Source organism: Peromyscus californicus, unplaced genomic scaffold (assembly GCF_007827085.1).
Source record: "Peromyscus californicus insignis strain IS unplaced genomic scaffold, ASM782708v3 Scaffold_11__1_contigs__length_118956290, whole genome shotgun sequence".
Classification (NCBI taxonomy): Eukaryota; Metazoa; Chordata; class Mammalia; order Rodentia; family Cricetidae; genus Peromyscus; species Peromyscus californicus.
In genome coordinates this window covers 45,325,010-45,350,027 of record NW_026294402.1, presented here as the reverse complement: position 1 = coordinate 45,350,027, position 25,018 = coordinate 45,325,010, and the positions used below count along the sequence as shown (strand labels likewise).

Sequence of the window (25,018 nt, the reverse complement as noted above, 5' to 3'; positions counted from 1 at the left end):
GGAATAATCATAATAGAAAGCCTCCTAAGGCCTTTTACTGCCCAAGGCTCACGCCCTGCTAAACACAATTACCTTCCACTGAGCTACTGTACTATAAATGATGTGCTGGCATCAGAAGGTGAGCGCGCTAGACATTCATACATCCTCCAGGCTGCCTCTGTCAGGATCAGCAAAGCAGCAGTGGTAGGCTTAGGGATGTGTATGTGATAAAATTTGCTGTATGTGAAAGCGTGACAATGGGCAGGTGGCTGGTAATTGCCCCTAGGAGAAGCTGTTCCTCCTCTTCAAGAACATGGTCTTTTATTATCTGCAAATACAATCAAGGACATAACAAATACAACTGAAATTAACAGAGAAGTGTCAACTTACAAGATAGCCTACCAACGAGGAAATCTTAAGTGTGATGGACAATTCATCCACATAGGAAACATCTGCAGCTGTAGAAATAAAGGAGGCAATGTAAGGACGTGTCCCAAAGCTTCCAGCCTGGCTATTTCAACACATACTGGAATTATAACAAACAAACCCAGCTAAGTTCCTGCAGAGAAAGGAACCCTGTGATGTTTAGTGAGAGTAGGGTGCCCTCTGCCGGACAGGAAGGGAGTCTCCATGATGGCTCTACAGATAGGGTAAACCTGAAGCAAGTATGTGGCAACAACGTGTGGTACTGTGTGTGTACACATACATACACACACACACACACACACGTGTGCACTGTACTATATTCAGTCATCACAGGCTGTGAAAATGAAAATATAGAAAGAGCCCAAGACAACAGAAACAGGCGGGATCAGGAAAGTTGCTAAGATTCACTCCTAAACGTCACACACAGAGACACACCTGTTTCCCTATGAATCTCCACAAGTATTACTCTGGAAAGAAAGAATGGAAACACCCCATAGGGGATTCCAGAGAAACTCAGAGATACACTGTTTACAAAGAAACAAGAAAGAGGTACCACACGCTCCTGAATGGTACGTTGAGTGAACGCACTTCAGGTCACTTCTCTCAAAATGGGATTAACCTTTGCTCTCATGCCTGAGCCAGCTAGCAGCAGCTGCAAGAGGCTGTCTGCAAAACAAGAGTGGGGGCTTCACGGCACTCAGCTCCAGTGAAAAGCTGAGTGTGCTTCCATACACACATACACAGGGTTTCTCTGTGTAGCTCTGGCTGTCCTAGAACTCACTCTGTAGACCAGGCTGGCTAGAGATCCGACTACCTCTGCCTCCTGGGAGCTAAAGCCATGAGTCACCACGCTCAGCTAAGTGTGTCTTAAGAACCATACAGTTCGAGGCCAGCCTGGTCTACAGAGTGAGATCCAGGAAAGGCGCAAAGCTACATAGAGATACCCTGTCTCGAAAAACCAAAAAAAAAAAAAGAAGAAGAAGAAGAAGCCGGGCGGTGGTGGCGCACGCCTGTAATCCCAGCACTTGGGAGGCAGAGGCAGGTGGATCACTGTGAGTTCGAGGCCAGCCTGGTCTACAGAGCTAGTCCAGGACAGGCTCCAAAGCTACAGAGAAACCCTGTCTCGAAAAACAAAAAACAAAAAACAAAAACAGAACCATACAAAGCTGGCTCCAGGCTGTGCCTTGAGAAGGGAGGATGGCTCAGCATCTGCACACATTCTACCCCCATTGTCCCGTTCAACATGGGTCCTTGCCTGATGAGGCCAAGCAGGGCCAAGCCCTCCAGTGAAGCTTGAGTCTGCCTACTCAAACTTTCTTTTCCTCCCTAATAAATCCATAAATGGCAAAAAATTGTATTCGTTCCTTTTCTCTAGATGTGTTAAATAGAACACTACAAGAGACCACGAGCATCCATTAGTATACATCAGTGTCTTATTAGTTAACTGCTCTTCCAGCAAGGACTCCAGAGGGCATGGGAGACAGAGCAGGGAAGGAATGCTTGGGGCCTGGAGTGGGGAGAGCCCAAATAAAGGCCTAGGAGACTAGGGGTTACAATTAGAAAAGGATGCCAGCATTCTGCATGCTTCCTTAGCAGTGGTCTTTGGTGTGAAGTTTACCTAGTTAGTCTCTATCGAGGGCAGTGGTGGTTAACTCTGGCTACACACGAGAGCGTTCTAAAAATAACGATGCCTCTGCTCATCCCTGGCTGCTAACTCGTTATTCCTGAGCGAGGACTGAGCAGAGTGCGGCGGCTTTGAAGCCTCCCCCACGTTCCTACCCTGCAGCTCTGGCTGAGGACTGCTGCTTTATTGGTTATGATTTCTGCAGCGTTGAGCACAAGGCTTCTGCAACAGCTAGCAAAGAACCCGAGAGGCCCTGCCCTTCTTATTTGGCAACGTGGCTGACTGGTGAGTTTAAATAACTGGCTGAAGGGCAAGGGTACTAGCTGCCCAACTGTTCCCGCAAATAGAGACCAAAGAGCTTCTCACAGCAGTGCTGTCTCGAACCCACAATGCAGCTCCCTGAAAAGCCCTACTCTGAAGAAATCACCCTTCAATCATCCACTTTGGCTTTTTAAGGCCCACCAAAAAGTTACCTAGTTTATCCTTTTTATCTATAAGAAAATTTTTCCTATAAGAAATTATAGGAAAAGCCCAGAAAGTAGAAACAAAAACAAAAGCAAACAAAAGTCCTCACTTACCTTGAGGTGTTTTAAAGATACTTCAAGATGCACTTAAATTTCAAGAAAAAAAAAATCCATGCTTAAAATGTTCACTTAAACTCAAATTGTTCATTCAAACATAAGCTGGTTTACAAGGCTCTAACAGGAAACATGCAGCTAGTTCTCCCTACTACAACTCTACACCCTCACATGCCTAATCTCAATGTCCCTCATTTCATTGGACAGACATGTTGATTTGAACTTGTTCAAATATCAAGTCTAGGCTGAATTCCACAGCTAGGGAGACCCAGGGAAGTTTTTAGCTTGAAAATAGTATTTGCTACTTAATATTCAATCTGAATGTGTGACTACAAATCCAGATTGCAGCTGGGCATCTTCTACAAAGGACAGGGGACAAGAAGGACCTAATGGCTCTTCACATCTACAAGAAAGGTCTTCTAAGGCAGACTCATTCAGAAGACCATCTGTGCCAAGTCTGGCCCTCCAAAACCAGGAGATAGAGAAATGTAAATATATCATAAAGGGCCTTGTTGCTCTTTTTAGAAGCAACCCTCGGGAATGTGCTCTCACGCCCAAGTCTGGAGTTCAGAACTGCTAAGCTCCACACATACACTAACAGGCTTACTTAACAGCTGCCCTTCGAGTTCTCAAGACTTATGACTTGCTGTATTTTCTGTGTCTAAGAATTCAGACCAAGATGCTGGGCACGGTGACTTGTGCCTAATAATCACAACACTGGGAGGTTGAGGCAGGAGGATTGTTGTGAATCCCAGGCCAGTCTGGGCTACATACTGAGTTACAGGCCAGTCTAGGCTACAGAATGAAACCGTGTCTCAAGAAATAAACATTAAGAATCTGTGCCAAACTGAAAACAAGAGCTGTGTGTTAGTAAAACGGTGTCTCTGTCTTTTCTTTCTTCGTTGTCAATAAGAATCCATGGGACCAAAATGCTGGGGGAATGCTGAGCCCTGGAGTAAGACTATATGGAGTTTGCCCCATCATGCCAATTATCAAGACACAGGTTTACAAGGTTTCTGCTTAAGGCTGTCTGCGCCTAACAAAAGGTGAAAAAGGAAGTCGCCACAGGGGTCTGAAGTCTAGAGGGTTCTTAAATGAGGTTCTAAAGATGGAGAAGCAGACAGGGAGTAAAAGTGGTGTCCTACACAGGACAGAACAATGGCTACAGTGGTCTGTTCCCACTTGGGACTAGATTAATGAAAGCGTCTAAAATAGCATGGGAGAAATAAACCAAACTAAATCTCAAGGACACCTGGTTCATGAGGGAAGAAAAATGAAAAGTAATTATGAAAAACCAGGCAATGAGATTGCATGTGAAGAACAAGACAAGAAAATGATGTGGAAAACTCACTTGCTCCTACCACCCCCCAAAAGTCTAACACCTCCCCAAAGGGAGAAACGATCCAAATGCCAGCTATAACTGGATCGAGATGCCTATGAAAACTAGACCCTTGTACTCCGGAGACTTGAAACCCAAACCGTAAGATAAGCTAGGCATGTGGCACATTCTCTCTTTGAAGCACAATGCTCAAAAATAAATTCCTGTTGTGCTTTATTTCTCCTGGAAGGAATAAAACATCACTGATTCCAGAAGGCTTCTTCCCTAAGTTTCAGGGTAAACGTTCTGGGATCTTTGACCTGGAGAAGTTGCATCTATGAACTGAGGCACGGGCATGGGGATGGAGAATGCCCAAGTCATGCTGTTTCCAATTCCAATTCCCAATGATGATTAAAGCTGAATGCAAAAGAAAAAAAGTGACCTTAAGAAAGGGGAAATCAAGTCCAGGGTTGGGATGACACCTTTAATCCCAGCACTTGGGAGGCAGAGGCAGGTGGATCTCTGAGTTCAAGGCTAGAATGGTCTATAGAGAGTGTTCCAGTACATACAGCACTACACAGAGAAACCCTGTCTGAGAGGGAGGGAGAGAGGAAGGGAGGGAGGGAGGGAGGGAGGGAGAGAGAGAGAGAGAGAGAGAGAGAGAGAGAGAGAGAGAGAGAGAAATCAAACTGTCAAAATGTATTCACTTTTTCCTTCACAGAAACCCAGTAGGTATGTAATGTAACCACCGGCACAGGAGAAAGCCCAAGGGTCAGGAAGACAGTGACCTGGACAGCACTGGTTTCAGCCCTGTGCTGCTTCCTGGTTTCATCTGCATCAAGAATCACAAGGTCACAGAGACTGGGAAATTTAAAGGAACATTCAGATTTATGGATCCAGCAAGGCCCTGAAACCCAATCAGTGCCTTATGGAGGCCTTCAACTTCCTGTTACAAAACCATTAAAGCTGAACACATGCCCACGTCATCCATTCACCTGAGGAGTTCAATGTGGGAGCCTAAACGTAGACTCACATGTAAGCTTTCCTGAATCTGGGGAGACAGAGATTTAATTGCCTATTTTCCCCTTTAAAGAAAACAAAACTACATTAAAAGCCAAGGTGTCTGGTGTTAGCTACACAGCTATACACGCACAGTGACTCTCATTCACCACCCTAAGAAGCACACGTAGCAAGGTTCCCACTGGGGAAGTGGCTATTTGGAATCCTTACAGAAGGATTCCAAAGGTCTTTCCCAGAACTCCAGACTAGGAAACAATGACCTCAAGACAAGACTGGGATCAATCACCACCTTGATTGAAAACCGTGTCTTTTGTACGCCTGACTTCAGCATGAGGAGACAAGGCTGCAGTTTCCTGCACATCCCCGAAAGGATTAAGATAACCTGTCTTCTTATCAGATGATAAAAAAGGCAAAGGAAGATTTTGCTAACAGATTCCTATCATACAGACTGGGTCAATACTGGTACTTGGTGTCACAAGATTTAGGTTCAAATAAAGCCACTTCAGGGCTAGAGATCAGAAAAGTCTAGATTTGCCAAGTCTACCCACTACTTCGTTCCGTCCGCAAAGGAGATTATGAATCATGTGTAGATCTCATTCCTCAGCAGGAACAATTCACAAGTACCTTAGTCTGGGGACTGAGCAATGGTGTATGCAGCACCACAGTTTTCGGTGAAGATGTGAGACTGACCAGATGCCTTTTTTGCAGGGGAAGCTAACCCCCATGTTGCCAAGAGGTACTTGGCATAGTGTCCAAGATGTACTGTGCTCTCACCAGAAAACAGAATGGAGAAAACCAGAGTGAGGTTTTCAAAGGGACAGGAATTGACATTCCCAAGAGATCTCTATACCCATCTGGCTTTTTTGTGCTACTTTATAATTAAGTTCTTACTCGGACGACTGTGTGTGCATGTATGAGTGCATGCCTATGTATGTGTATGTGCAGGCCTAGGTTCCTGTCAAGCACCTTTAGAGGATCTTTACATTTGTTTCAAACTTGTAAGATGATCAAATAGCTCAACTTTGTGCCATTGGGAGGGGTTTGCATATGTTAAGAGTTGAATCTAGGACCTTACTTACAGCAAACACGTGCTCTACCACTCAGCCACCCCCTACTCCTGTACTTGGACTGGAAAAGAGTCACTCTTCACAGAACTCCACCATCTACTCTTCCATGCATCCTGTAGTGCCTTGGCTTCTGCAATGTGTCTCACTACAGTTCTGTTCTTCAGATCACATTCCCACTATTTGCTTTGGAAAATGGTGATCGGATACTGAGAACTAAATTGCAGGGACTATTCACACAGTAGGGCTGCAGTTCATCGTTCCTATTCAGCTGTCATTCTGTATGTCTGGACCTGCTACCTCACCTCTGCTTCATTCAACTCCAGATGTTCTTTTAGAGGGGAACCCCCAAGAGTAAATACTTTCATTCTACTTCTTATTTTTCTGTCCTCTTTATTCTTTTATTGGGACTAATTCCCATTAGAAAGCTACTTTCCTCTAAAGGAAAAAGAACAACGGAAACCATGACCAGTTCTACCCTCTCGGCACTCCTAGAACCTGTCACCCTAAGGAAATAAGGCACCTGTAACATGGCCCACAGGGACAAGAACACTGCACACAGAAGATTCTGTGGAGTACAGAGCAAGGACTGTCCTACCAAGGCCTGGCAATACCACACAGCACTGCTAAGAAGGTATCACCCACAGGCTCCAAGAACTCAAAGAACTGTACCTAAACATCTTCCCTAAAATAGAGACTGGCAAAACTAATCTGGTCTGTGGCCAGTCTATTCCTCCTTTCAAGTGGTGTTTCGTAGACGAGTGGAGAGGCATGGGCAATTTTGAAAGCAGGAGAGGTCAGACAGCCTGGATTCTACTCCCAGGCCTGTGACTGACTGCCCACACACATGACACTGGATTCTACTCCCAGGCCTGTGACGGACTGCCCACACACATGACACTGGACAAGCCACTTCTCTCCACCTTCATCTGCTTCCTCTTCTGAGAAGTGGGTCCTCAGTGGTTGTTAGGATCAAATGAGAAAACGCCCTCCCCACTGTGCCGTATCTTAAGGGAAGGGGAGGTAACAGGCAGGCTCACTACCTGTTAACTGTCCTTACCACGCCTATGCAACCAGACCTGCCTGCTGAAGGTCCCCTTGCAGCAGAATTGAAGTATGGGTGCTTTATATACACAGTCCTTTTCATTTCATTTTACATAAAGAATTCTCGATGTCCCCAAAATGGCCTCTGACTACTTTAAAATGTGACTTCACCCAAATCTATTATACTTTTCTCCAAAGATGCTCAATATAGTTATAATCTTTGTACAGAGTCTAGAATTCAAGATGTATCACACTGAAACTTTAAAAATCTTAAAACCCTTCCCAAATATAATTAAGACTGGTTTGAAAGAAGATAAAATGAAAATGAAGGCATCGTGAGCAGTAAGATTGGGTCCCAGTTCTTCAGTGGCCGTCTTTTCCTGAGCTCCAGGCCAGGGCCGTAGTCCTGCGAATGCTTCTGTCTTGCTGGAGGTGAAAGGACATGTCGGCGGCAACTAGGCTGCGCTTTTCAGCACTAGGATTTGAACACGGTCTGCTAGGAGCTGCCAAACAGCTTGGGTGGAGAAACCATGTGGCCTAAGGATAGTTTGCTAGTTCCCGGATGGCAGGCCAGAGTGTGGAGAAGAGCCAGCACACACACACCCAGCCAAGAGCGCTCAGCTCTTCCTGTAAGCGGCTTCTGCTCTCCTCCACTCTAGTAAATGACTGAACAGAGAAAAGAAGGACAATGGAGCAATGTTTCTCCCCAGGCTTTCGGGACTCTGTCTGCAGAAAGCTCACAGGCAGAACAGACACAGGGGCAGGAAGCGTGTGACTCTGACACAGACACGACAAACTCAGAGCACCCGGATCTGGCTTTCGTATCAGGCGACCTTTATTACGAGCGTTATATGATGACCTGGAAGTCAGCTCAGTGGAACCACTAGTTAACATGGTGGCTGTCCGTTGGAGCCATGGGGGTGCTGCTAACCTCCACTTCTCTTCCTGCTTTGCTTTGTTTTCCGAGGCTTAAGGATGGTGTAGTTCACATACACTGTATATTGATCCGACAGGAACGGGACATAGAATGCCCGAAGCAGCTTTGAAGACCTGAAAGAGAGAGAAAGGAGGGGATAGGAATTTCATCATTTTACTAATGGCTCTGGAAATAATTGAAAGAAACCAAGTGCTGCATCAAGGATTATATTTTATATAAATAGAGAAAAGTCTACTGTTCAGGTACCAGATCATGATAATAGATCTTGCTACTCATGCCCCCCCCCCTCAAAAAAAAGTATATCTCCCTAATAGGCAGCCTTTCAAGAGCTATGGGTCTGCATTTTGCATTCGAACGTGACACACAAAAGTACCAAGGTATACAAAGTTCCAAATAATTTTATATCTAAACAATTACAGAAATGCCAAATGCTCAAACAATCCTGGTTCCAGCTCTAGCTTTTCCTAGAGAGACGAGGAAAACTGTATCCTGGGTACCTGTACAGTCTTGCAACAGTGCCTGAATCAAGTGGCTGGTCTACGTACGTACAAGCTCGGGCTAGCACAATTTGTTCTGGAAAATTTTCATGACTGAAGTATGAGAACTGGAAACAACCTACCATGGGGTTTTGAAGCATGTAAGTGATTTGGTTTTAAATTTGTTTATTCCATCCGATAAATCTATGAGAAAGGTGACAATGGTGTCCCTGTTTCACAGATGGAGAGCAGAGGCATAAACCTACTCAAGGTCATGCAGATTAAGTAGCTTGTTCAAGTTCACGTAGTAACTGATAAGAGCCTCATTCAGGTTAGATTATAGAATCTGCAAGCTTAACCATTATGGGTTATCCTACAGCCTATGAATTTATCCTTTCCTGGAAGAGGTAATAATGACAGCTTCAAACACATCAAGTATTACTTCCTGATTGAATGTTTCAGTCTGAAAATCCAAGTTGGCCCAGTTACTGATACAGGAAACAAGATAGCTCAAGGGTGTCCACGGCCAGTCCTTTTCCAGATTCTAAACTTGTAAATGCCATGTCGACGTGGCATTTGCACTGGCAGCCTACCTCTGGGCTTGGCAGACTGCTGAGATGCCTGCACACACAATGATATTGCACTTGGCAAACACACCTCTTAGAGAGACTTCCCAGCTGAGATGCTGGCAGTGGCCTGTGCTCAGCAGAGACGCACTTTACTTCAGCAGCCAACAGCTCAAGGGCTTGGAGAGACAAAAGAGGCTTAGAGGAGACCTGCAGACAAAGCAGGGCTCTCGTGAGCAGATGACCAGGAAGAGGATGCACCTGTTCCAGACAAAAGAAGTGAATTCCCTCCTTCTGCTCACAACGCAATTGATGCCTCACACGGGCACCAATTCCTTCAGGTCTGTGACCATTCTGGAAATGACTCCTGTTCGTTAACAGCAGATATGCTCAGGTGGAGACAAGCCCTCAGTGTAACAACAGGGTCTGCAGAGTCAACTGTGGTGTTCCCTTCTAGAGCAGCTCGCGCAGTTTCAGTACAGAATGAACCACTGGAGGCACTTCTAGCTGCTTTTGGCCTCCAGTGAACACAGTTCGGAATCCTTACTTCAACATATTCCATCTCTAATGGTCATAAGAAAAGTGGGGCAGGAAGACACTCCACAATTCCAAGACAAATCAGATGTGCACACGCACGCGCGCACACACACACACACACACACACACACACACACACACACACACAGAGAGAGAGAGAGAGAGAGAGAGAGAGAGAGAGAGAGAAGTGCACAGCACATGTCCAATGGCAATGACAGGATAAGCAAATTTCACACTATGGTCTTTGGGTGGCAGTAGACCAGATGAATGTCCTCAAACTCAAGAACTGCTGAGTTGGGCCAGCACCTCCTGCCAAGCCTGGTGACCTGAGACTGATCCCCAGAACCCACTCGGTGGAAGAAGGGAAAAAAACTCAAAGTTCTCTTCTGACTTGCCCACATGCATTCCTCCCCACTCAGGAACACACAAAATATACAATAAATGTGATTTTTAAAAAAAAGCATTGATCAGTAGACAATATATTCCTAGCACAAAAAGGAAAGAGCATACTCTCTGCTCAGTTCAGCTTCACCAAGAAAGATGTTCCGCAACATTTGCAATACGATCCTGGATGACTCCTGTTATAATAAAAAGACACACCCTATTCTTTCATTTTCCATGACAGTGTGTGTAAGATTGTATTTGGTATAGTTCACAAGTGGGTAAGCTAGAGGAAGGTCTACAATAATGACAGAGGGACATAGATGACAAAGACATCTTAAAAATCATTGACTAGCCAGGTGGTGGCGCACACCTTTAATCCCAGCACTCGGGAGGCAGAGGCAGGTGGATCTCTGAGTTTGAAGTCAGCCTGCTCTACAGAGCAGTCTACAGTCAGGGCTACACAGAGAAACCCTGTTTCAGAAAAACAAAAACAAAAATCAACAACAACAATAACAACAAACCACTGACTAGTCTACTCTAAATACAAAATAAATAAATAAATAAAATGTTTGAATTAGGAAACAAAGGAGCCATGTGACTCACCAAAGGTGTCACAAAAAACAGCATTCAAGTGCTGTTTTTGAATGAGAAGAACTAGGAGCAACGATGCACCAGACTTTATTAGTGATAGAACCAAAACCCACAATCAGTCTTTCAGGACGGCTGCATCAGTTTCATGCACAACAGCTAATGAGCAGTTGGCTGTAATCTGAGACATTATCCATTTCAGGAATAACACATGTGTATGTGTGCGTTCCCAACAAATAGAATACAGAATACAAATTCAGACTATATGGCCAGGTGTGGTGGCACACACCTTTTATTTCAGCACTTGGGAGGCAGAGGCAGAAGGAGTTCTGGGAGTTCAAGCCAAGTCGGGCCTATGTAGCAAGTTCCAAGCCAGAGTTATATGGTATACCATGTCTCAAGAAACAAAACACAATAAAATAAGTAAATTAAAACTTAAAGAAAGAAAACACAATAAAAAACACCCAGTATGTCTGTGTATGTGTGCATGTGCGTGTGTTTATCCATAACCAAAAGAATATAGAAAAGTTGCTTCATGTATTATATATTTTTTATGTATTATTATTTTTATGTGTACAAGTGTTTCCCTATATGTATGTGCATCATGTGCAAGTCTAGTGTCCAAATAGGCCTGAGTAAGGCATTGGAACTGAAGTTACAGACAGTATTGAGCCAGGTCCTTTGTAAGAGCAGCAAGTACTCTTAACCAATGAGTCACCTCTCCAGTCCCCCATTTATTATATTTTCAAATGAATCTTTAGTTACCCTCCTATTCCTACTTTTGTAAATAATTTATAAGATAACTAAAAAACAGGGTCTGCTGGACCCAAGACAGTGAATGCTGGTGACCATTTTCCTGGCATGCTGACAGCAGACACCACAGTCCCACATATTTCAGAACGCTGCTTCAGCTGCACACAGAACATACCATCACCAAAAGTACTAGACTAGACTGAAATGGAATATCCACTATTGGTTATCGTTGGGTATAAAAGGCGAGCTCAAACAACAGAAAGATAAAAGAGATTGAGACAAAATACCTGTAGTCTACACAACAGAGATTGCTATGTAGAGTATATAAAAGAGATTGAGAGAAATACCTGTAGTCTACACAACAGAGATTGCTATGTAGAGTATATAAAAGAGATTGAGAGAAATACCTGTAGTCTACACAACAGAGGATTGCTATGTAGATTGCTTATAACTCAGGAAGACAAACAACTCAATAGGAAAAGCTACAAAGTGCTTGAATAGCAAAGAGAAATGCAAATGGCTAATGTGACGTGACAAAATGCAAGCCTGGACACTAATTCAATAACCAGGCTTGCAAAAACTATCAAGTCTGGTGTTAGCAAACACTGGTACAGAAGTAGGAAACATGTCAGCCAAGTTCAACCTACACAGCCACATGGATGGGCAAGATGAGCAGAATCAGTTAAAACAAACAGTGTGCATCACGGCATAGTAGGGGCTGTTACTATGACTCATTTACTTTTTTGCTTCACAAATAATTTACTTTGTTTTCTATTATACCAGAAAACTTCAAACATACAAAGCAGGCAAAATATGTTACTTATATACTTAAAAGGAATGGACAAATTTGTCTCAAATTCAGAAAAAAAAATTACTTTCTTGTTTTGTTTTGCTTTGTTTTGTTTTCAAGACAGGGTTTCTCTGTGTGTAGTCCTGGCTGTCCTGGAATTCGCTCTGTAGACCAGGCTGGACAGATCCGCCTGCCTCTGCCTCTGCCTCTGTTGGGATTAAAGGCATGTGCCACCACTGCCCCACTACATTTTCTTTTTCAAAGACAGTGTCTCACTGTGCAGCCCTGGCTGGCCTGGAACTCAGAGATCCACCTGCCTCAGCCTGAGATTAAAAGTGTGCACCACCATGCCTCACCTGGAAAACATCAAATTCTTAATAAGCTAAACAAATGAAAACAGTCAATATGGCAATTATGTATGAAGATTTGCATGCTTGCCACATAGACACAGTTCTTTCTCAATGGGCTAATGGTCTAATTGAACATATTCATATCTGAATACAAATGATATAACCATAACTTAGCATATTTACTATTAAAGCACCAACACACAAGTTCAAAGTGATAATGTATGCCTCTGAGAACTGGCTAGAATGGGAAAAGCATTTAGTCCACATCTTTCCATCTCACAGTCACCTCGCTGGAGGCTGTGTGGATGTCTGAGGACGCTGGTGACCCTTCTTCCACTTCCTCTGGCTCAGTGTACAGTCAGTCTTTTTCATTCTATCTTTCCCAATTTGTATGTACTTATTAGTTAACTTGTTGACTGTCTCTTTACTCCATATTCAGGGACCGAGTATGTTTTACCTATACTACATGCCTGGTACTACTGTATGATGAAGAGCATATATGCTGGGAGGATGGATAGAGGGGCAGAGGACAGACTAGGTAAAGCTAGGTAAAGGAAGCAGGCAAAGGACATCATACAACCACACTGCACTGAGCACCATCAGTGACAGGGCTTAGATAATGCAGGAATACAAGGATGGTAACCGACAACTCCTACTCCCAATGAGGAATTCCAAGTCCAAGAGGTTGTGGTTTGGGATAATCATCTTGTCAAGAACAAACGTGAAGTGAACCAAGAGAAACCCCAATTCTGCCCTGTTCACCCAGTGTAGAGCCATTGGAAAAGTAGCACTAACTTCTAAACACAGCATTCAGCAAGGAGGCTTTTCCAGGTAAGCCTGAACATAAAACTGTATAAAAGGTGGGGGATCAGCATAAGGAGAAAGCAGGAGAGTTAGAGGCTCCTCTGAGAACCCAGGGCTCCTCTCCTGCACACTCTGGCACGATCTGACACAGAACCACTAGCTGAGTGCTTCTAGAAGGCAGGCAGAAGCTAGCAGCCGTAGACGCATGCTCACCCCTCAGCTGGGACAGGAAGAAGTCTACGGTTGTCTGACTGCTGGTTTTTAGAACAAGTGAGCTGGAGTCCTCTCGTCTGACACTAGCTTCAGTTCTACATTTCTTCCTTCTTTCTTTTGCTTTGACCTTGAAAGAAGGGAAACCCTGATTACACTCGTTTCTTAACCATCAGTAGCTGTAGCAGCTTGAACAGTTAAGGAAGATCAGAAAGACTTGTTACACTGTATTGTTTCTGAAGAAAGGGAAGTCGGATTTATAAAACAGAAGAACAGTTAAGTACCGGAAGGCTGAGTCTGCACACACTCACACATGTGGAAACATAAATCAGCTTCACCACAAGCCAGGACAAAAGGAATACCTATCAAAGCTCATAGCACAAGGCCTGTAATGAAATGAAATGCCACCAGTGTGACCTGAAAGAACACGGGCATGTAACTGGGGAGACGTAAGATATATGTATGTCATCATCACAAAAGCCCAAACGCTCTGCCCCAGTAGGAAAGTCTCTTAAACAATTCAGGCATGGAACAGACCTGGACAAAAAAACTGCCTGGGCAGCATAATTGGCTGACAGCTCATAATATGTTCTGATTCAATTACCAGCCCTGTTTATTGGGGCTTGGGAGCACTCTGCTGTGCAGACTTAAATCTGCACTTGCTGACATCAATGGGAGACTGGCAGCTAGTCCCCTACATCACCAGTTCAGCAGGTGATGAATATTGGGTCATTTTGTCAGCTCAAAAAGAAAATCTTCTGGCACTCAGGTTTCCCTTCCATTTTTACCTATCTGTCCACCCACCTGCCCATCATCTATCCAACCATTCATCCACCTTCATTCAAACAGTAAAATCATGTTCAGCCCCACTGGGCACTTTCTAGAGCTGCTCTTTGCTCTTTCTCTTCCATGTAGTGCACATTTCAGTGAGATATTTTCTATATCTGTCAGTGCAGAACTGGCCCTTCAAAGTACCTGCAGTTCTAAATAGAATCTGAGACCAAAGCAACAATCACAGAGCCTGCATGGGTCTGCTCTAGGTTCTCTGCATGTATGTTATGGCTGGGTAGCTTGGTGCTCTTGGGGGACTCCTAACAGTGGGAGTGGGGTGTCTCTGACTCTTTTGTCTGCTCCTGGGACCCTTTTCCTCCACTGGGTTGCCTCATCCAGCCTTGACATGAGGGTCTGTGCCTAGTCTTATTGTAACTTGTTATGCCGTGTTCAGTTGATATCCCTGGGAGGCCTGCTCTTTTCTGAAGGGAAATGGAAGAGTGGATAGGGGGAGAGGGGAGGTAGGAGGAGTGAAGGGAGGGGAAATCGCCATTGGGATGGATGGATGAGAGAATAATGAGAAAGAGAGAGAAGCTGAGCTCCTTTAAGATTCAGCCATAGTCAACCTACCATCCCTTGCTGAGCAATTCTAATGTTCAAAAGGCTGGTGTTGGGCAGAACTCAGAGTGCTTATTAACGCAGCGTCTAACCCATGTGTGAGGACACTGATCTACAGTCAGTGACACCGCAGAATGACTCACTCCTGTTCGGCGAGAGTGCACACGGGAATAACGGTTAACATGCTGCCCTTGCTGGAGGGCCAGCTCCTAGGGACAGGACTCTGTCCAATGCTGCATCTCCAGCTTTTAGAACTGTATCATGGAAAACACTCACAGTTCTGCAAATGGAAGCATAGGCCACTCTCAAACCAGATTGTCTCGTCGACTTCCCTAGCATCTAATGTTCTTCCACAAGGAAATGAAGCACCAAAAGTAAAACAGGTTCTTTGTTTTTCCCCCAAACATTTTAGTCCTAAAGTCATGAGGCAGAGCAGAGCAAAGCAGGAAGGTACACAGTGTGGGTGGAAAAAAGAGGGAGCTACGGTGGCCCATGGGGTGGCAGGTACAAGTGATACAGAACTGTCCATATTAATGAAGAAAATGTTATTCTAAGAGGTCAAATAACCTTTTCAAGTTCCAGTTCACACAGGATTTGCCAAGTCATGGTTATCTGTGTGACTGGTGTAATACTTAACTTTCAGGCCATGTGAGGACTATGGTCACAGTTCTGACCATTTAAAGGAACTTACAAAGATCTGTGATGTGGCATGATCAGGAAGTCTGCCGAGGCACAGACTGGAATCACAGCACTGTGATATGGGTGCACAGTGAATCATGCTGCTGATGTGTACAACATCTGGCAGAGCATCATAGCCTCTGCACCAGTCACCTTTACCCACTATTCGCAACAGCCGAGTTGAGAAAGACGTGCTATTAGGCAACTGGACACTTGTGACTTTCAGTCCCAAGGGTTGGGGGGAGTGCTCTTCACCAGTCTGTTCCCATCTGGTATCGACTGAGAGATACAGGTAGTACCATTCTGGTGGGAGGAGCACACATGGTGTCTATCGGTCTCTGTCTTGCTCTTCAGACCCTTATCTGGGCTTTATCCTTGTGGCAGAGAACAGTGGGAGCCGTGCCAAGACAAAGGCTTCGGCAGGCTTTAAAGGTTTGAATAAACATGAGTATACTTTGCCTCGACAGTTTGTATTTCATTAAGTGCAAGCCTCTGACAAGATCCTTTTCACTGCTACATCAATCCAGCTCTAAGAATGCAAATCTGGGGCTAAAGAGGTGCCGGCTCAGCAGTTAAGAGCACTTGCTGCTAATGGGGAGCACCCACAGCAGATGGCTCACCACCACTTGTAACTCACGGCGCACATACATGTATGCAGGCATTCATACATAAAGTAAAAACAACAAATACATCTTTTTTAGAAGAACAGAAAATCCACCAAATAGCATTTTTAAGGCCCTACAATGTGCTGCGAGTCACGAAGAAGCTAGAATGAAGACCGGCGGTGCCAGCTGCTCGTCTACTGGCTTGGGGCGTCCTGAAGCACTCCAGCTCTGCAAATGGAGCCCCTCACACTAACTCAGTGAGGAGATGTGGAGATGGTCTACTGGCTTGGGGCGTCCTGAAGCACTCCAGCTCTGCAAATGGAGCCCCTCACACTAACTCAGTGAGGAGATGTGGAGATGGTCTTTCTAGACAACTCATTCCACAACCACAGAAAGCAGAGCTCTCTGAGCTCCACGAGGGATTAAAAAGGTTCTTTTACCCTTCCTAAAGGCCAGCAGATTTCAACCATTGAGGAACTGAATAAGACATCGGTCCACATGTAATGTGTTCCGAGGCCAAATCTGGCCCAGAGTAGCTCTGTCCGATGCAGGTCTTGGGAAAGTGTCTGGGGAGGATGAGGCAGGTGGATACGGAGGAGGGAGAGGAAGGCGGGGTGGCAGGCAGAGGCTGACAGACTCGGACTGAGAGCAGTAAGCTGGTAAAGAAGGGTAAGAGTCCATCAACTCTTTTGCTCCTGTTTCTCAGCATCCTTGGCACCAAGGAGAGAGGTAAGGGCACCACCGTGACGGGCATGGAGGGAAAAGACAAGAGCCCATCACTTATTGCTCAGGAGGAAGAACTGAGTCTACCCAAGGACCAGCCACCATGTGAAGCATGACAACTGTTGGCCATCAAATCTTGCTGTGGGTGCAGTCTCCTTCCCTCCTGAGCATGAAGGGGCAATGGCAGGTAGGGCTGCCTTTATCTCTCTTGTAAGAATCTTAGAAAAGTTTAGAATATAGCATGCCCATAAATGCTTCTGTCATAGTAAAACAATCCTAATCGTCATCCCTTGAGCATGGGCTGTGGCTTCCCACCACCACCAGGAAGAGGGAGAAGTGATACAGTCTGACTTCCGAGGCTAGGTCATAAGCAACAGAGTTCTTGGAACGGAAATGGAAAAGCCAGAGACAGGTATGCTGGGTGACGGCCTCAGCTGAGATCTAAGCAGAAGCTAGTCTCAACTGCCAGATGGACGGGTGAGAAAGAGACTCTGAGGAAGAACTAGCTAGATGAGCCAGCTGTGGCTTTCTTTTACATCTTTAAGAATGGGTGATGGCTAGACCGCAATAACGGGACCACAGCTTCCAACTAACCCACCCTTCACAGCACTTTCTTCAGTCACCGTACTTGACAGAAACAAATAGTTCCACCAATGCTGGCTCCCATCAACCAGATACAAATGGATATAGGTGTACAGGTGTGAGTGTTTCAGGCCTCATAGTTGCTAGCTTCACATCCTGGAAGCTAATTCAAAGGCCATGCACAGTCTGTAGAAATTCTCTAGGTTAGCCAGAGTTCAGGGTCCTATACTGGGCATTGAAAGAAGAAAGCAGCAAATATTATCATATACTCCCTATCTGGCTACAGCTGAGGTCCTTCGACTAGAAAGGGCCCCTACTCCGCCCCGTCAGCTGCTGTTTAACCTGCCTCAGTTCCTCAGCTGTAATGAAACCTGCAAGAGTTTGAAACCCCGCCTAAGTTCCCACCACCTGTCTCAAGCCTCTAATCATGCCAGTCTAGAATTCAATTAGATGACGCTCCAAAATGCTCCAAAATGGGAAGAGCCACACATGGAAGCAACATAAACAGACAAAAGCATCTATGAGGAGCCTCTGCAGGTGGAGAACGCTGCACAAATTGGTGTAGGGCCTTTAGACAGCTTCCAAAGCTACAAACCAACCCCACTGCTCATGAGGTCAACTTGAATAACCTGGAGAGGACTTCCCACCAGGCTCCACCAGGCTCCCACAGCCCCACACTCACCACTGAGCTGTTACTTTATTCCAGCACTTGCCCATCACTCCTCTCAGGGGACTCTTACAGGAAGCATTACATCCACCCACTTGTCAAGCTATTAGATACAAGCAGCAATTGTGTCCTGCTTCAAAGAAAGGAAAATCGCCTCTCGTTTCATCAAGTACATAATATGAGCTGGCCATTCAATGGCAAATCTGCACTCCTACAGTTGGGGCTAGAGAGACAGCTCAGCAGTTAAAAGCACTGGCTGTTTTTCTGGAGGACCTGGGTTCAATTCCCAGCACCCACAGGGCAGCTCACAACCATCTGTAATTCAGTTCCAGGGGATTGTTACCCTCTTCTGGCCTTGGAGAGCACCAGGCTCTTGAGTGATGCACGGAGATACATGTAGGGAAAACACTAGAGAGGTAAAATAAAACAAAACAATTTTAAGTGCTACTGCCAACTAGATTGGACCCATCTCCTTCAAGTCTGCCGGTCCTTATAAACGTAGCCAGACCCTGCCATGACAAGGTCAGAAAGCCTGGGCGAGAACCAATCCCACCTGAGCATCAGCTGTACGCTGGTCACTGACATCTGCCTGGATGCTTCGGCTACAGGGCCTGAGTCTCGAGGCCTCAGTAAAGCAGAAAAGCCAATTAAGACAAGAGGACAAGGACACAGGCTGCCATGCTCCCAATTATCTTACTAAGTAGTCTCCTGAGTCCAACAGTCAAGCCTCACCTCGCTTTCCATTCAACAGAGAGTGGGCTACTCACACAGCCACTGGGGTCCAGCATTTTAAAATCTGCCCCAATCACAAAAATGCCCTGATAATCTTTAAGTTACTTCTCTCTTGCAAAGACTCTCCAGTAACATTCTCTCAAGTGTGTTTCTTTTTAATATGTTGGTATTCAAATTATCCTGATTGCTTCCATTTCAGAGAGCTAAGGCCCTATTTAGACTATGTCAGCAAGGAAATGTCAGCAAAATCAATCAAGAAAACTGCACAATCTACAAAGAAATGTAAAGACAATATAATCAGGAACCCTGCAGAGCTTGTTAATTAATCCAAAGGTCTAACTTGCTAGAATACTTCATAATTTTAAAGCACTTTCACTCGCTCTCATTTAATCCCTACAAAACATATAAAATACCTTTGCTTTCCAGGTGTGAGGTGTGGGCCTCCAAGCAGTCCTGACAGCAAGCAGCCAGGATTAAAGTCACAGATCCTCGACTCCAGGCTTTCACGATACCCCATGTCTCTGTGAGAACCTGACCTCTTTAATTCACAAAGCAATGGGTTTTTCTTCCTTTCTTTTATCTTGAAAGTCTACCACTGCACACAAGTTATAAGAAATTAAAACCCTCTGGGCACAGTGGTGCACACCTTTAATGCCAGCACTCCAGAGCAGAGGCAGGTGGCCAGCCTGATCTACATAGTGAGTTCCATGATAGCCAAAGCTACATAGTGAAACCCCATCTCAAAAAAAAAGAAAAAAAAAAAGGAAAAGAAAAGAAAAGTTAATACCCCCTGAAGGCACCAGCTCACAGGAAGGTGGCTTAGGATCTGCTGTTCCTCGGAGATGAAGCTCTTTCCTAACCCAGATCTCATTGTCACAGCTTTCTCAACTTGAAACCAAAGACACAGTAAGATCTAGCCCGAATACTCAATCAGGTAGGAGCCAGGCACCACGAAACCCATGTACTGCAGACAGAGACCTTGGCGTCACCATGCTGCTCCGCTCTTTCAGAGTCCCCCCATTCACAACCTGCCGCCTTTCACAATTGTTCCCTCACCCCCTCAATGCCCTCCCCATCTCCCTTGTTATCAACTTAAAGCCATGGCCACTAATTAGAAGATTTCTCACGTGTGACTTTCTGTCTCTAATGCTGTGGTTTCTTAACCACTATCAACATCAACAACAAAAATGATGTGTTTACAGCATCATTATTCATACTGCCAAAAAGTGGTAACAATCCGAAAGTCTATCAGCTAGAAGAAGGAATGAACAACAGGAAAGTAGTAGTTCAGCAGTAAAAATCATGCTGAACAAAAGAAGCTGTATTAGTTACTTCTCTGTTGCTGTGACAAAACACCACGATCAAAGGACTTATGGAAGAAAGTTTACTTTGACTTATGGTTCCAGAGGTAAATGGCAGCAGGCACCTGAGCTGGAAGCTGGCAGATCACATTTCTGTTTACACACAGCAAGAAAAGTGAGCCAGCCGGAGGTGGGAGGAGACTAACTCTCAAAGCACACCCCCAGCAACACACTTCTTCCAGCAAGGCTAAACCCCCAAAAGGTCCCATCACCTCCACAAACAGTGCCACCCACTGGGGACCAAGTGTACAAACACATGAGCCTATGGGTGACTTTTCTCATACAAACCATCAAGGAAACCAAACACAAAACCACACACATTGCATGATCCCACTTATAAGAAATGGCCAAAAAATTCAAACCTATAAATAAGAAAATTATGAGTTGGGGCTGGCAAGGTAACATACAATTGTGGTTGTATAATTTGGCATGTAAATTATACTTCAATAAAGTTGCTTTTTAAAAAACTGGTTAAATTTGCCTTACTAGTGTGGCTACAGTCTATACGTAGTTGGAGAAGAAAATGGCAATTGAATGGGCAAGATGGCTCAGCAGGTACAGGTGCTTACCACCAAGCCTGAAAACCCAAGTCCAATCCCCAGGACTAACATGGTAGAAGGGAGAAGCAAGTACAGCAAGTTGTCCTCTGACCCGATGAGAGTCACGTGCACATGCACACAGTTTAAACAGAGAGAGCAGGTACTACCCTCATCCCATTCCAAGTGGGAACGCTTGACCCCACCCTCTTAGCACACTCATTTCTCCACTCTTGTCATTTACTGTCCTCAATCACTTCACACCTACTCTTTCCAACTTTCCAACATCTCATCTCTTGTTTTCTCATCAAATGAAAACTCCCACTTCCTAGTTCCCTGAGAAAACTGATGGTATCAGAAGAAACACTCTGCATCTACTCCTCACACCCATCTGCTGACTAGGAATTCTACTATACTCAAGATTACATAAGCTTCAAACCATTCCTCACAAACACTGGCTGGAAAGGCATACGTGGCCTGGGGCTGTGACATTAGACAGACAGACTCCTGCTCCGCAGACAGCTCCAGCAGATGGGTATGCACTATGACCTGGATGCTTAAGGCTTTGTGACGTGAGTTTCTTCTCTCACTGAACTCAACGGCAATGCTGCAGCAATGGTGCTTTCTCCGGCGGCATCTGCTTTTAGCTGTACACGAGTCTTGGCATCAGCACATGGCTCATTTCTTTCCCTCATCCTTTTTTTTTTCTTTAAAGGTCATTTTGGGGTGATAGGCATTTTAGAATTTCCCAGAACTCATTAACAATTACAATAAAGTAGCAGAACCCAAAAATTAACATATAAGAGTCAATCAGTTTTGTACAAATCAGCAATGAACAAGCGGAATTTTACATTCTCTTTAAAGAATTAGTACGATTTACATTAGTACTCCCCCAAAAGATATACTTAGGTATATCTTCTACAACATGTGTACAAGATCCATATGAAGAAAATTACAGTGAAATACACCACAGAGCGGCTAACAGAGGCATTCCATGTTCATGAACAGGATGGTTCCATATTATTGAGATACCAGTTGTTCCAACTAATCTTGACACAATCACAATCAAAATCCCAGTGAATTTCACAAATACTAAAAATCTGATTCTAAACTTTATATGGTGGGCAAAAGAACCAGCATAACCAACAAAATATCAAAAGTTCTTTGGAAAAAATGACCAACTTGAAGACTGACTATAAAGCTGTATCAATCAAGACTGGTCAAAAGAACGAATTCAGGGGTGGAAGAGATCCAAGAGTCCAGGAAGTGGTGTATGCATACACAGACAACTATAGTTCTCTGAGAAGGAAGCAGAGCAATAAGATGGAGAAATGAGAGGCTGCCCTACTAAGTGGGCATTTAAAAATATATTTTATATCTATAGAAAAATAAATGAATCGAGACACAAATCTTATAGCCTTTAAAATTAACAAGGATCATAGATCTAAATATACAGTGAAAAATATAAAACTCCAAGACAGCACAGAAAAATAACTAGATTTTCAGTTTGCTAACTAATTTTTAGAAATAATGTTGTGATACAATCAATGAAAAATAACTGTAAGATGAACTTTATTAAAATTGAAACATATGCTTTTTGCAAACGATATCAAGAGAACAAGAAGAACAAAAAGGACACACTTAAAAAGATGTATGTGTGGGCTGGAGAGATGACTCAGAGGTTAAGAGCACTGACTGTTCTTCCAGAGGTCCTGAGTTCAATTCCCAGGAACCACATGGTGGCTCACAACCATCTGTAATGAGATCTGGTGCCCTCTTCTGCAGTCATATGTGCTGTATACATAATAAATAAATAAATCTTAAAAAAAAAGATGTATGTGACAAAGTATTGTAATCCAAAACACACCAAGAATTCCTAAAACTCCACAACAAGGATATAAACAATTGAAAATGAGTCAAAGGAGCCAGGCAGTGGTGGAACACATCTTTAATCCCAACACTTGGAAGGCAGAGGCAGGGGGATCTCTGTGAATTTGAGGCCAGCCTGGGCTACAGAGTTAGTTCCAGGACAGCCAGGGATACACAGAGAAACCCTGTCTAGAAAAACAAAACAAACAAACAAAAAGAGTCAAAGGGGCTGGAGGGTTGGCTCAATGGCAGAGCACTTGCCTAGCAACTATAAAGCCCAGAGCTGGAAAAAAGGAAAGAAGGAGGGAGGGAGGGAGGGAGGGAGGGAGGGAGGGAGGGAGGAAGGAAGGAAGGAAGGAAGGAAGGAAGGAAGGAAGGAAGGAAGGAAGGAAGACAGGCAGGTCCCAGAGACTTTAAAAACACCTCATCCGAACAGACTTACAGATGACAAACAGGCATATAAAAAAAACGTTCCACACCATATATCACTAGAGACATGTAAACTAAAGCCATATGAAGATACATACTACACTCCCTACCACAAGCAGGTAAATCCTCACTCTTTCTGAGTAGGATGCAGAATGGCATCTTCCTACAAAGCTAAACATGCTCACACCATACAATTCAGCAATCATACTGTTCAACACTGACCCAAGGAGGATGAAAACTCACCTGCCCAAAACGTGTAAATGGATATTATGCAAATTGAGCAGCCCTAATCTGATCATTTGAAATCCCGAACAGTCTAAAGCTTAAAATTTTCTGAGTGCCACACCATTAAAACTTGTTTCTTGCACAAAATCATGATGTAAAATTACCACAAGGCTGGAGAGATGACTCAGAAGTTAAGAGCAATGCTGTTCTTCCAGAGAACCCAGGTTTGATCTCCAGCATCCACATCAAGTGGCTCACAGCTAGTTGCCTGTAACTCCAGCTCCAGAGGATCCAAGGCCTCTGGTCACTGTGGGCACCCCCCCACCCCCCCACCCCCCACACCACATGCATATACAAGCGGCAGACACATGCACCTGAATGAAAATAAAACATCTTTTAAGAAACTTACCAACAAGGTATATGTGTAAAGTATATATGAAACATCAAGGTTGTGAGTAGACCTGAGTTCTATCCCTAAGATATGTTATTATAGATATCTGTACACATCCCCAACTCTGACATGTAACACACTTCTAGTACCAAGTACTTCAAATAAGAGAAACTCCGTTTGTAATAGCTTTACTTACAACTTCTATTATATAATATACTACATGTGTGCATCCCTCAAAATTTATGCTGAAACAGATATGGTGACTCACACCTGTAATCCCTCAGCAGGGAAGTGGAGGCAGGAGAATTGCAAATTTGAAGTCAGCCAAGGCTACAGAGTAAGAGCCATCTCAAAAAACGTTTTTCCTATGCTCTAATTTGATCCCCAGTTCGATGATGCGTGGAGGGGAGCCTCTAGGAGGTCGTTCATCCATGTGTGTAGAGCCCTCCAGAATGGGGCTAGTTCCTGCAGAGATGCCAGACAACTGGTTCATCCTCTTCCTCATGTTAGATAAAAGTCAGCTATCTGGAACCTAGAGGAGGCCCTGCATGAGAACCTGACCACAAGCACACTGGCCTTGACCTTCTAGCCTCCAAGCCTATGAGGAACACAGTGTCTGGTGCTTTGGCCATTCAGCCTAGAGTAACAGGTTACAGCTGCATGAACTGAAACCAATTTGTTCTGAGGCTTCTAACTTCTTTAAAAAAAAAAAAAAAGATTTATTTATTTATTATGTATATAGTATTCTGACTTGCATGTATGCCTGCAGGCCAGAAGAGGACACCAGATCTCATTACAGTTGGCTGTGAGTCACCATGTGGTTGCTGGGAATTGAACTCAGGACCTCTGGAAGAGCAGTCAGTGCTCTTAACCGCTGAGCCATCTCTCCTGCCCCGGCTTCTAACTTCTTGGACTGACCAGCTACTAAGTCTCCAGTGTGCTCCTAACAGTCCCTTTTCGTGATTACCAATACACTCAATTGGATATCATCCTCTAAAGAACCTTCAGATATAAATCTAGTTCCTCCTTTTTTTTTTTTTTTTTTTGGTTTTCGAAACAGGGTTTCTCTGTATAACAGCCCTGGTTGTCCTGGAACTTGCTCTGTAGACCAAGCTGGTCTCCAACTCCTGACAATTTCCTCTTTTATGTTTATGGCTGTCTCCCTCTTTCACCTTCAACAGTAAGTTTACAAACATCCTCACACTCCAATTCACACTTCCCATCATTCTTCTCACCACTAATTCCAGGGCCTTTGTGAAGAGCCAAGCAAGTCCTGGATCTCTATTTTAAGAAGAAAATATTTCTCTATTTCTAGAAGCCGGGCAGTGGTGGCGCACGCCTTTAATTCCAGCACTCAAGAGGCAGAGGCAGGAGGATCTCTGT

General features: G+C 44.4%; 1 protein-coding gene across 4 annotated transcripts in view; it reads right to left on the bottom strand.

Moving 5' to 3' along the window:
* Positions 1-7,866: 7,866 nt before the first annotated feature.
* Alg9 (ALG9 alpha-1,2-mannosyltransferase) overlaps positions 7,867-25,018 on the bottom strand; it is a 65,903-nt gene continuing 48,751 nt past the window's right edge. For 3 of the 4 annotated variants that reach the window (XM_052760226.1, XM_052760232.1, XM_052760234.1), the window contains exon 15: positions 7,867-8,103. In XM_052760226.1, the coding sequence (XP_052616186.1) occupies positions 7,980-8,103 (124 nt within the window). In that variant the 3' untranslated portion in view covers positions 7,867-7,979. The remainder of the gene's footprint in view (positions 8,104-25,018) is intronic. The other variant, XR_008222811.1, reaches the window with a different exon arrangement.